The sequence below is a fragment of the Porites lutea genome, chromosome 11, assembly GCF_958299795.1.
Source record: "Porites lutea chromosome 11, jaPorLute2.1, whole genome shotgun sequence".
NCBI lineage: Eukaryota > Metazoa > Cnidaria > Anthozoa > Scleractinia > Poritidae > Porites > Porites lutea.
Window position 1 is genome coordinate 21,651,434 of NC_133211.1, and position 13,137 is coordinate 21,664,570.

The following is a 13,137-nucleotide window of genomic DNA, read 5'->3' on the forward strand; positions in this document are numbered from 1 at the left end:
ACAAGAGCCCTCGGGGGCTTCCGAAGATGTGAAATTATGGTCTGCGAATACCATGTGCGCAGTCCCGCGAAGTCCGCGAGTTTGGCGGCGCTTTACCTCGATCGCGGATCAACTAGTCATTTGCGAGCTCACTGCGGCCACGATATGATCTTCCTTGCGACAAGAGTATAAGTGAAAGACTTTCATTTTTGTCGTTTTAAGTCATGGCGATGCATGTGAAGTTCCCTTTCGGGAAATTAGTGAGTGTTCTAGTGACGCACGTGGAGGCTTCGACGGGGGATTTCTTCGTTCAAATCAACGGTGAGGCGGGAAAGTTGGATGCACTTATGGTTGAAATCGAACAAAATGTTTTATCGGGAAGAGCGAAACCACCCACAGCTTCCGAAATCATGTTAGGGCGTATTTATGTTGTACAGTATCTAGAAGACAGTCGATGGTACCGTGCTCGAGTGTTAGGTGTGAACGTGGCCGAACAGCAATGCGAAGTCTTTTTCATAGATTACGGAAATACTGAATTTGTGTCTCTTAGTTGTATCAGAAATGCTGAAGAGAAGTTTTGCGAACTGCCACCACAATGTTTTGAATGTGAATTGGAAGGTTTTGATCGATTTCGCGGCGATCGTTTCGATGAGATGTTGACGCTGTTAAATGACACCATACTAGAACAAGAACTATACTGCAAGGCTATTCATCTGAAGAAAAACTGCGTTCTAGTCGCTCAGCTGTTTGTTGACGATAAAGGCACCCAGTCTGTCTTAGATTTGATGCAAAATGGTGGAGCTGGTACTACCGAGGATGCCCTGAGCAATGGAGATGTCACAATGGCTAGACAGCCAAGTTTCAAAAGAGAAGTGAAATACAAGGTTGTCACTCTTCCACAAGATTCCTTTCATGACCTCAGTGTCACATGGGTTGAGGATCCGTCTCATTTTTGGTGCCAGTTATTGTCCAATGCTGAAGCACTGGAGCAGTTAATGGAGAGGATTGCTGATGTCTATGCAAACCTTGATCCGTCTATGTTACCTCTTCAGTCATGCACTGTAGGTTATCCTTGCTGTGCAAAATTCTATGAGGATGATGCTTGGTATAGAGGAATAATTACTAACGTGAGTTCAATTGTGACTGGGCAGATAGAAGTCAGATTTGTTGATTACGGCAATACCCAAAACACAGAGTTGTCAGATGTTAGAGACTTGAAGGATGAATTTCTTAAGGAACCATGCCAAGCTTTGTACTTCGCCATTGCAGGAGTTGACCCTGCAAGTAAAGATGGACTGTGGGCTGATGAGGCCAAGGCACTATTTGAGAAGCTAATCAATTATAAACATGTTGTGGGGCTCGTAACCAGCATGGAGAGTGATGGACGACATAGAGTTAAACTCATGGATACAACTTCTGATCTTGATATGGAGCTCAACCAGATTCTTATAGCTGCTAATTATGGTGTCAAGTCTGCTGACTCCACTACATCTAGGACTATCACTGCTCCCACAACTGCTTTCAAACCATCCGATCCAGCTTCAAAACCAGCTCCTCGGACTGTGTTTTCCAAAGAGAAGATCCAGATTGGTGTAGAAGAGAAGGTTTTAGTCACAAACATCGTCACCCCTGGAAAGTTCTACTGCCAGCTGTTTAGGAATGGACCCAGACTTGAGAACTTGATGATGGAGGTTGCCCGCCATTATACCAAACTTGGTGCAAATGAGGAGCTGCTGTCATCACCATCACCTGGCGATCCATGTTGTGCTCAATTTTCCGAGGATAACTGTTGGTATCGTGCTGTCGTGATAAGTACTGCTCCAAAAGGAATCACTGTGCTGTATATTGATTATGGGAACTCTGAGACTGTACCTGCTAGCAGGATCAAGAAGCTGATTCCCAAATTTTCTGAATTGCCACAGCAGGGCATAGAGTGTAGTTTGAACCGGATCAAGCCCAAGTTTACAGGAGGAGCAGGAGAGAGTAAGTGGAAGTCTGGTGATAGCCAAAAGTTCATGGACTTGGCTTTAGAAATGGAGGGCAAGATGACAGTCATCGCACAGGATGGGAGTGGAATATGCAGAGTGGAACTTGTCGTGAGAAACAGAAGAGAGGAACAAAACATCAGTGAACAGCTTCTGATTGGAGGAAATGCTGAGCTAGCAGATGGAGCTCTTCCTGCTTCTGCAAACTTTAGCAACCTCATGTCGCAAACCTTTCCGGAGCCTGATCTGGAGGTTGGCCAGTTTGAAGATGTGATTGTTAGTTACATAGACCATCCTTGTCACTTTTGGTGTCAGCTACGAAAAACTGCTGAACAACTGGATTCACTGATGCACGAGATTTCAGAGCTGTATTCTTCTGGGGGACAAAGAAATTCGATCTCCAATCCAGCATGCGGTAAGTAATGTAGTGTTAAATTCTCTAATCCCCCCAGGGTTCGTTCAGGTCATGGAAAACCTGGAAAGTCATGGAATTTAATTTTCAATTCCTGTAGGACACGACATGATTCTATTAGTGTGCGATGGCCAAAAAACTTTAAGTACCGTCACCAAAATTCTTGAGCGATTTCAAGAATCAGTGGTAAATTTTTACCTCTGCGACCTGTAGACTGTTGCGTATAATTCGTTTTGTGAAAGATCGGTATTTGCTTATTTGTGTAAAACATGCTTTTAATAAAGTCACTTTTTTACCACTGCACCACCTTGAAAACTACCTTTTTATCAAAAACTTTTGAGATAATAGCTTTGCTTGTAACGCCTGCAGGTTTTTTTTAACCGTTTCAAGCTCAAATGAATTGTAGACCCATCGGCAACGCTTCCAAACGCACTGTCATATAACTTTTGGTTTCTTTTGGACAAACAGATGTGCCAGTAAACTCTAATGGAAGAAAACGTACATTGGATATTTAGAAACCTATCAGTACATGGTGCTGCTTTTAACCCTTTAAGTCCCAATATCAACATACAAATTCTCCAAACTGATCTCCATACATTTCCTTTAAGAATTAGTTGAGAGAATTTAATGTAAGATCAAGGCCTTTTCTCTTGGGTGATCATTTTATTAATTCTCATGACTTATCTCTTGACAGTGTATGTATATTGTTAGGAGAAAATTGATCTTGGTCACTATTGGGATTTAAAGGGTTAAAGTTTAAGCCAGTAAGTTTGTGGACATACCAAAAAGTGTATCTTAAAGTGTAAAAAAGAGTATGCAAATACAGTGCTTGAGAAGTAGGTTTCAAATAATCACACATGTTTTGACACTAAGCAAATTTTTGATGTGCTGTCACGCAAAAAATTTTATTCAGCAAATGCATTGTTGTCCTATTTGTCCACTGTAATTTGTTAAATTCAAGACAACTTTCTTTCATAAATCAGTTAGTGACTGTATAGAGCGGTTTTCATTTGAGTGTCGAAAAGTAATTGGTTTTGTACTTTCTACACGATGCGATTGGCTTAAAAGATTCGCGCCACCTTTTCATCCAATCAGAAGTAAAACCAAAGCCAATTGTGACGCGCTCGCATGCATTTTCCCGCGCTTTGCGTCAGCCACATGTAATTACTTCGAGTTTTGATTGGTTCAATGTATTGTCTGTGTCCTATGTGATTGGCCAGAGTAATTACTTTGGTTTTGGTTTTACGACACTCAAACGAAAACCACTCTAAAAGAGCTGTAAAGAACAAATTAAGCTAACATTATTTTGTGACCATACACTGAGTTCATGAATCTTAAAACCGATGTTGTTGATATTTCGTTGGTGAAAGTTGGCGCTATGGGTGAACGATAACTACACACATCAAAAGATTCAGTTCTTCTCACATTGGTTTGTTCATTCAAAAAATCAAGAAACTAGAAGCAGGTTTCATGTTTTTGCGAACGAAACCTCGGGATCAAAAATTTTAATGTCAATCGCTATCAAATCCGAAAACTCAGAAACTTCAGTTAAACAGTGTGCTAATGACAAGCCCGTTTTCCTCAGTCTTCGAGGTAAAGCTATGTGAAATTTTTGGTTGGTTTCTCTCTAGATGTGTGGTCAGTAATTTATGCCCTCAAGGATTCTCGAAATGAATGATTTTCCAGTAATTGGAGACTTAGTTATGCGCACAGGATTATGGGATCGCCAGGGGGCAAACATTGCAAGTCGCTACAAAGAAATGTATGGCGTGGAGCTGTTTCTCCGTTTAAAAGCAGTGTCTTTGGACAGAGAATGCCGCATTTTGCCGTGATTTTATGAGAAGCGGAGGTGACTAATGTTGGTGCGTTGATTGTAAGTTTTTGTGGGATCAATGCGATGAAATCTATCTATGTTACTTTGTTTATACCAAAGTAAAGGAGGATTTTTTATTTTTATGGCCACGTCCTACGATTGTTCAGCGTCATAACCCGCAAAGAGCTGATCGCAGCCGAGCGTAGTTGCACTCGTTGTAAATATCACCACACTAAAAACTAAAAAGCTTAAATGAGCCAATCCCCCTACATGTATACCTAAATTTGCACTACATATTTTGAGACCTTTTCTTCATGTAGATCACCGTGTAAATTCAGTAAACATAAATTTCACACTCAACCTCACGCAAGGAGTGTTTATCGATAGAATTTATCGCATTAATCACACAGAAACTTGAAATTTCAACACACCAACGTTAGTCACCTCCGTTTCTCATAAAATCACGGCAAAGTGTGACATTCTATGCCCAAAGACACTGCCTTTAACGGAGAAACAACTCCATGCCATACAATTCTTTGTAGCGACTCGCAATGTTTGCCCCCTAGCGATCCCAAAATCCTGTGCGCAAAACATGAGTATCCGATTGCTGGAAAATCATTCATTGTGTAGCGCATGACGAGAATTGCGTAGCGGGCAATGTGATAACGTGGTATCACATTACCAGTAACGTACTTTTGATTGTTACTGTAACCCCACATTAGTAACGTCTGCGAAGCAGAAGGGATTTCCTTACTCTCGGCCCCCAACGGACTCAACGAATGACCATAAATGCATTTCAAATTTCCCTTCGACCTGATTGGTGATTGTTCGCTTTAAGTGCAAATGGTTATTGTTATTTTTCTTGAGAAATGAATCATTTCTCGAAATCCTTTTGAGCAATGAATATCAAAAATGCCGGTTTCTTGAAACTCAAGGCTCGATTTTTGCAACTTCAGACTTGATTTATTTGAGTTTTTAGTAGTCTTCCTCGCACCCGTTAATTGTCTCATCATGTAATGCTGCTCAGCGTTGTGTGATGAGACAAAAATGGTTGAGAGGGGGACTAAGTTTTGAGAAATGTAAATCAAGTTTGGGGATCTGGTTGCTGTCAGCTTAAGATACAGACAGTATCAATAAGGTTATCCTAGTTAACTAATTAAAACTGGGTTTAGGTACCCTGGCTGCAGGGTTCCGTTCTTGAAATACAATAAAGTTAAAAAAAAATTAACCTCAAGCACCCTGGGTAAGGTTGAGGAAAAGAAATTAAAAAAACAAAAACAACAAAAAACGGAGATTGACCCCCAACATTGACATTTATACTATGCTATTTGTGCCCCTATGAGTTGGAAAAATAATAAATTTAGCTTATCAATCATCCAATTAGTGCACCACTTGTCACCTGCAAGAAGTTTTCATGTTAATAAAGTTATTGATTTTTTTTAATGTGCTCCTAGAAATGGGGCTCGAGCTCTTAAATTTTTATTTTAGGAGCCCAAAGGGCTCCTAGAAAATTTTCTTAGGCAGCAGCCTTGCTTCCATTGTGGGAGTGTGAATTTTTTCTGGAATAAACCAATGGTAAAAAAATACCAAGATAAAAATTTAAACAAACTCAAAAGAAAACGATAGGATAATAAACTTGTTCCTTTTTACTGTTATTTTTGCTTGATTAATTAACTAAAGACTGCTATCAGAATTTCTCAATATTAATTTTTGATCCTGACCAGTGATTCTCAATATTTACAGTCACTGACTCTCAATACCTGGAGTTTTTGATACAATAAACAAGTCAGACCACAACCTGTCATCTGTGACATTAATGGTTAATAAAAAGTAATGATTTATTCTTGTATTCTAAGCAGAAGACATCATCTTGCATTGATTGGCTGGTTTTAAAACTTTGTTGTCTTTAGGTATGTTGTGTTGTGCACAGTTCACAGAAGATGACAAGTGGTACAGAGGGAAAATTACAGGTGTTCAAAAAGGAGGCCAAGTAGAAGTCCACTTTGTTGATTATGGAAACTATGAGTTGCTTCCAATGTCACGTGTCAAAAGGCTACAAGCTGAGTATTTACTCCTTCCACCCCAAGCAGTTAAGTGTGCTCTTTTGAAGATTGATCCCTTGAACAAAGATTTGCTGTCAGATGATGTCATGCATAGATTTGAGGAACTTACACTGGACAAAGAACTTGTAATGATGGCCGATAAACATGATAAAAGCAGTGGTACCTATGAGGTTGTTTTACTAGACACCACCGAGGGAAAGAATTTAGATGTTGCAAAAGAACTTCAAGTTCTCATGGGCCCCTCCACAAACCAAGGAGCAGCCAGTATTGTTGGTGTGGCAATCCAGCCTGGTATCACTGAACAAGTGTTTGTGTCCTCTGCTACCAGCCCTTCAAAGTTTTCTTGTCAGTTAATGAAAACATCTTCTTCTTTGGATGATTTAATGAATGAGATGTTTGACTATTATGAACAGTTGGGTCCGCAACAGGAGCAAATGCCTAAACCATCAGTCGGTGAGTTCTGTGCTGCCAAGTTTACACTGGATGATGGTTGGTATCGTGGTAAAGTGCTTAGTGTCCAAGGGGACAGCATATCAGTTCTGTACATAGATTATGGAAACTCTGAAACTCTTTCACTATCAAGACTGAAGGCCTTAAACTCAAAGTTTCACAGCCTTCCTAGCCAAGCTATTGATTGTGCATTATCTGGGAATTTTGGGGACATCAGTGACACTCAGTTCCAAGAGATTGTTTCTGAGAAAGAGTTCACAGCCAAAGTTTTATCTGTGGAAAGTGGGGTTGCCGCTGTAGATCTGGTATCAAAGGAAACAAGCCAGTCGGTTGCCAACATGCTTGGCAGGGAATCAAAGTCCTCAGCGTCTTCAGCTTGTACGATTGCTTATTCAGATTGGAAGATTGGAGACACCCTTGACATTTATGTCCCATTCGTTGAAAGTGCACAGAAATTCTTTTGCCAAGCTTCAAGTCATTCAAGCAAGCTTGACGATCTCATGAACAAACTAGAGGAATATTATAAAAGTAATTCAGAAAACCTCACGACAATCTCGAGTGGTTCTTGCTGCGTTGCATTGTATAGTGATGGTGGATGGTACAGAGCAAAAGTGGAGCATGTTCAAGGTGGAGAGATCAAGGTTAACTATATTGATTATGGAGACAGTGCCATTGTTCCAATTAGCAGCATCAGAACTTTGATGCCTGAGTTTTCTAATTTGCCAGCACAAGCAGTGCAATGTTGCTTAAAAGGTTTCTTATTGAGAACAGGTCCTGAAAACTTCAAAGACCTTGTCCTTGAGCAAGAATTTAAGGCACAAGTTGTAAGTGCAAAGAGTAGTGGTATCTACGAAGTTGATTTAATACCACAAGATGGTTCTGCATCAATCAGTCAAGAGTTGTCCAAGGATTTTGAAACAGACTCTATATCATCCTTGAGCGTTCCCAGTATTCAGTGGAAGCTTGGTGACAATGTAAATGTTTTTGTGTCGTTTGTAGAAAGTACACAAAAGTTTTTCTGCCAGGTCTCTGAATATGCAAGTGGTCTTGATGATCTTATGACTAAACTTGAGAAGCATTATGGTGCTAGTCAAGAAAATGTTCATTCAGTCACTGCTGGAGTGTTTTGTGTTGCCCAGTATGAAGATGGCGGATGGTACCGGGCTCAAGTTTTGCACATTCAGGACAAAAGTGTCCACGTGTTTTACATTGATTATGGTGACACTGCTACCCTTCCTTTGAGCAGTTTAAGATCACTAATACCTGAATTCTCATCCTTGCCTGCCCAAGCTGTAAAGTGCTGCTTGAAGGGACATTCTACTAACCAAGGACCTGAAAACTTTAAGGATCTTGACGCTGACCAAGAATTTCAAGCACAAGTTGTTAGTGTGAAAGGGCAAGGTACTTATGAAGTGGATTTGGTTTCAAGTAACGATTCCACTTTCATAAGCAACAAGTTGTTGGAAGGAGCAGAAACTGCAGAAGTGTCATCTTGCAGAATTCCTAGCATTCAGTGGAAGCAAGGCGATCAAGTGGAAGTCTTTGTTCCATTTGTGGAAAGTGCACAGAAGTTCTTTTGCCAATCATCTCAGTCGTCAAGTGACCTAGATGATCTTATGATCAGGCTTGAAGAGTATTACACAACAAATAAGGAAGCAGTAACATCAATCAGCACCGGTGCTTTCTGTGTTGCTCAATATGAAGATGGTGGTTGGTACCGTGCACAGGTTACCCATGTCCAAAGGCAAAGCATCAGCGTCTTCTACACTGATTATGGTGACAGTGCAACACTTCCTTTGAGTAGTATTAGATCAATAAGGCCAGAATTCTCATCCTTACCTGCCCAAGCTGTAACGTGTTGTTTGAAGGGATGTTTTCCCACTGGAGGGCCTCAAAACTTTAAAGATCTTGTCACTGAAAAAGAATTTCAAGCACACGTTGTTGGTGTGAAAGGGCAAGATACTTATGAAGTGGATTTGGTTTCAAAAGACGGTTCCACTTCCATAAGTAACAATTTGTCTGGAGGAACAGAAACAGCTGAGATGTCATCTTGCAGTGTTCCTAGCATTCAGTGGAAGCAAGGCGATCAAGTGGAAGTGTTTGTTCCATTTGTGGAAAGTGCGCAGAAGTTCTTTTGCCAGTCGTCTCAGTCGTCAAGTGACCTAGAAAACCTTATGACCAAGCTTGGAGAGTATTACACAACAAATCAGGAAGCTGTAACATCAATCAGCATCGGTGCTTTCTGTGTTGCTCAATATGAAGATGGTGGTTGGTATCGTGCTCAGGTCACCCAAGTCCAAGGGCAAAGCATCAGTGTTTTCTACATTGATTATGGCGACAGTGCAACACTTCCTTTGAGTGGTATTAGATCAATAACGCCAGCATTCTGTTCTTTGCCTGCACAAGCTGTTCACTGCTGCCTGAATGGTACACCAGAAAATTTAAAAGATGTTATTCTCGAACAAGAGTTTGTCCTTCATGTGGTCAGCAACAAACAACCTGGAATTTATGAAGTGGAGTTGACATCCAAGGATGGTTCTGTCTTGTTTTGTGATGCACCACCCAGTGAAATTAAGACCGGTATGTACAGGTAGTAGCTGAATTTAAGGGTGCATCCCATAGGAAATCTGGATTTAGATTTTGAAATTTGGATTTCAGATTTGAAATGGTTTTGATGTTTTACAGCAAATCCAAAATCCTGATTTCAATACCTTAGGCCAGATTTTCCAATCAAAAGCACCCTCCTGAGTATAGAGAGAAGTTGTTATATCTCATTGCCATGTTAGCAAAATTTCTGGATCTCAACAAATCATTTTCTGGCAAATCTGGAAGAAAAAAAAAAGTTGACAGGTACGACCTTTGGTCCTCTGCATGTTTTTTTTTTTTAGTCAGGAACAAAACAGTAGCCCATAGTTTTCTTGCATGGCTCAGCGTGCAAAGAAAGTAGTGTCCGATAGCCCGGGACTAGTGGATTTTGCTGTTGGGCTAGTGAATTCTGTTATTAACTCTTCTGACATGCAAGTGGAGTTTTTTGAGAAATTCAAATTACAGAAGAACTGCTAAATCAAGATCTGCTCATCAAAACGTTTTTGGGGCTGGTTGAAATGATGTTTGGGCTAGTAAATGTTAGCTTCAGCAAATGACTTTCTTTGCACCCTGATGGCTTGATAAGGCGAATAGCCATCTCTGTCAAGAAAGATTGCTGAGATCCAGAAATTTTGCTACCAGGTTAACATGACATGACACTTCTCCTCTCTATTAGATATTAATTTTTTGTGAGTAACTGGATGCCTCTTGTCTTACCGCCATCTATGTATTAACTGTAGGTGGTTATTTAAGGGAGGCAGAAGAAATGGATGCCTTTTAGCCCACCAGGGTTGTCCTTGATATGTGAACAAACCTGGGAAATGGAATCCAACATCTCATTCCAATGTCTCATTTTATTGACGTCAAGCTAGTATACAATACATGTATTATTATAGCTAGAAATAACGTAAGGGTAGATAGTGTGGTTATTGCAGATACTGATTGAAGGGTTCTGAGGATACATTTTAGAATTGCAAGGGTTTTGGAAAAGAAAGCAAAGTAGTATTGGAGTAGACCTCTGTTAAATTCATACATGTACAACAAAGTTGACCTAGGATTATAATGTGAGTAACTAAATCAATCAGATAAGTTTTTCTTGGTTTTCAAAGCAAGTGCCTTCAAGTCAATTAAAATTATGAATGAAACTATATATGGCATTACTATTTGAATAACCATACACTGTTTCATGTTGCATTCTAAACATTTCTCAGCTGTTACCTGACATGTTCAAGGTTACAGTAGGTACTTGCTTATATTCGCCATACAGAGATAACTTCATGTGATTGGAACTGCATAACATACAATGCGCAACACAACATTTTTCACATTCTTATCAATCTTAGGGGAAGTCTTAGAAGGGTTCACAGCCCCTGCGTACTAGATTTTGACCAACCTGATTTTGATCATGGCTCCTTGCTCGCCAACAATAAAATTAGAGTGGTTTTCTCTCCTAATATCTTTGTGTCAAATCTTAATTGACTCAAACATCAGTTGCATTGATCGGCAGTGCTTAAAAAATGCAAAAAAACATGTAAAGTTCACTCGAAAATTCCATGGAAAATCTTTATCCAACCACTAACCACTACCCACCTGCACTTCCTTAATCAATCTTACTGTCCTCCAAGTTTGCCCAGGACATTTTCCCAACTAAATGAAGACCAAATTCCCAGGAGAGAAAGCGAATTGTAAGGAGAAGATATCTCCAAATCCTGGATCAAAAATCCTCCAGTGTCATGGTTGCAACAAGTCGATGCTTCTCAAAAACTAGCCTTCTGTGCATGTTCAAACTTTAGAAGTTGATATTTAGCATCATGAGCAGAATGCAACATATTGCTTGAGTTGCAAACTGTGCTTTTGATTCTTTTCAGCAAGATAGTGACCACAAATGACTTGACTAAGTTCAAAAGATCTTTTTTGGCAAACGTTCAAGGGGCAAATGGGTTAACTAACTGACTACTTCTTCTCTTTTCAAGATACATCCTTACTAGATGAGATTACAGAAGGTTCATCCATCCAGTTCTGCCCTACTGCATGTGTTAGCCCACACCTATTTCACTGCCAGATTGCAACAGCTGATCATAAAGAGAGGTTGGAACAGCTGATGAACCAGTTACAGGACTGTTATGAAGTACTTGGAGTGCAGGAACAGGGAATCAGCAACCCCACCATTGGAACGAATTGTGCTGCAGTTTTTGCAGGTCAGATGTGAAAAACATGGTTTTGCATCATTTTTGTTTACAGGTTCTGTGTAGCACTGTGTACTTCTTAATACACTCTTGATAAATTAGGCACCAATTAGACCAATAATATTGTGGATGCAAACTCAGGTAGAAAGGGCTTGATGCCAAATGTCTGAGTGGATTTTTAAACTTTGCATTTCCATAAATTAAAGCAGTAGTAAGGCAGTTTTTTTGTCCTTTTTTGCACATATCTGTTTCAAGTCACTTAATTAGAGTGCAATCTAGTGATGAAAGAAAGGACTCCCTCTTCTGAGTTACTGTGAGGATATGTCCAAAACCGGAATCGATATAGAGATTCTGAGGAGGCACTCTGGAGTAAGATAATTGGCTGCTTCACAAGGGGTATATTGCAGCCCTTTTCCTCCCATTTTAAACATTATTATTGACATGTAATGATCTTACAACTTATCCAGGTTTTAGGCAACAGGAGTCGACATCTATTGATCTATAACATAACTGTACTACTGGTGATCAAGGCTCGAAAAATTTTTTGAAGTTCATATAGCTGTGGGCTAGCTGGCATTCATACTTTAATAGCCCAGAGCCTGAGAGCTCTAGCCCAGTACCTATTTGTAATGTGAGTCACTCCTAAGATTTGTCCACTATGCATGGATATTTGCAACATGTTCGCAAAACATTATGCCCTTCTCCTCGTCATTCTCTGCCCACGACCTTTTTGTTTTTCACTGTGGAAGAAACAAACGTTTTCGCTGGGTATCATACTTCTTGTTTCTGGTCTGAATTTTATCTGCAGCAGCTGGCCCCACGGCTCTTTGTTTGCACTGATCTTCAGCAACACCATCTCCTTTATTTCCTGTGTACGTGTGAAACCAGAGTCTGAGAGGCTCACTGAAAGAAACAAAAGAAAATACATTCATAACTTCCCACGTGCTACATGTGTGTGCCTCTTTGTACATGTCCAAACAACCTAAGGTCCAAAGTGGTTCCCAGACTTCTCACATATATACGAATATTCTCTTTGCTTACTCGCTTTTAACTCCTTCGTGGAATAGGTGGTAATACATAACAACAGTACTGACTTTTCATGTAATTAATTTCATAAGAAACATTTTTTCTAAATTTTTAAATACAGATATTGCCAGTTAATTCAACAATGACCATGGCATTCTCTTTCAATTTCCAGATGATGGTTTGTGGTATAGAGGAACCATCATTGAAGTGGTGGACCAGCAGAAGGTGAAGGTGTCTTTTTCAGACTTTGGTAACATTGACACAGTGCCACTGAGCAAAGTGAAGACCATCAGCACAGACTTGTTACAGCTGCCTCCTCAGGTGATCCAGTGTGGCATTTTCTCCATCAGTCCCCTTGGTAGTGCTGAGTGGTCTGATGATTCCATTGAAAGGTTCTGCAACCTCACCATGCACAAAAGGTTACTTGGCAAAGTTATCAAAAAAGGTAGTGTTCCCTATTTGTCATATGTTAACCCCTCTGGTCAAATTTATCTGTCTTCCTTCCCAGTTACATCCTATTGATTCCAGCCTTGAGATTTAAATGTAAGTTTTCCATTAAATTCTTAAGCTGTCAAGACCCATTTGTGGAAATTACCTGCCAATTCTCTTTTTGAGTCAGTGAGACTTCCTTGAGAAA

The 13,137-nt window shown here is 40.1% G+C and overlaps 1 protein-coding gene across 1 annotated transcript in view; it reads left to right on the top strand.

The window, feature by feature from the left end:
• Window positions 1-71: 71 nt before the first annotated feature.
• Window positions 72-13,137, top strand: part of LOC140951658 (uncharacterized) — a 35,436-nt gene continuing 22,370 nt past the window's right edge. The window contains exons 1-4 of the mRNA XM_073400954.1: window positions 72-2,379; window positions 6,100-9,282; window positions 11,262-11,486; window positions 12,673-12,945. Of these exons, the coding sequence (XP_073257055.1) occupies window positions 204-2,379; window positions 6,100-9,282; window positions 11,262-11,486; window positions 12,673-12,945 (5,857 nt within the window). The 5' untranslated portion in view covers window positions 72-203. The remainder of the gene's footprint in view (window positions 2,380-6,099; window positions 9,283-11,261; window positions 11,487-12,672; window positions 12,946-13,137) is intronic.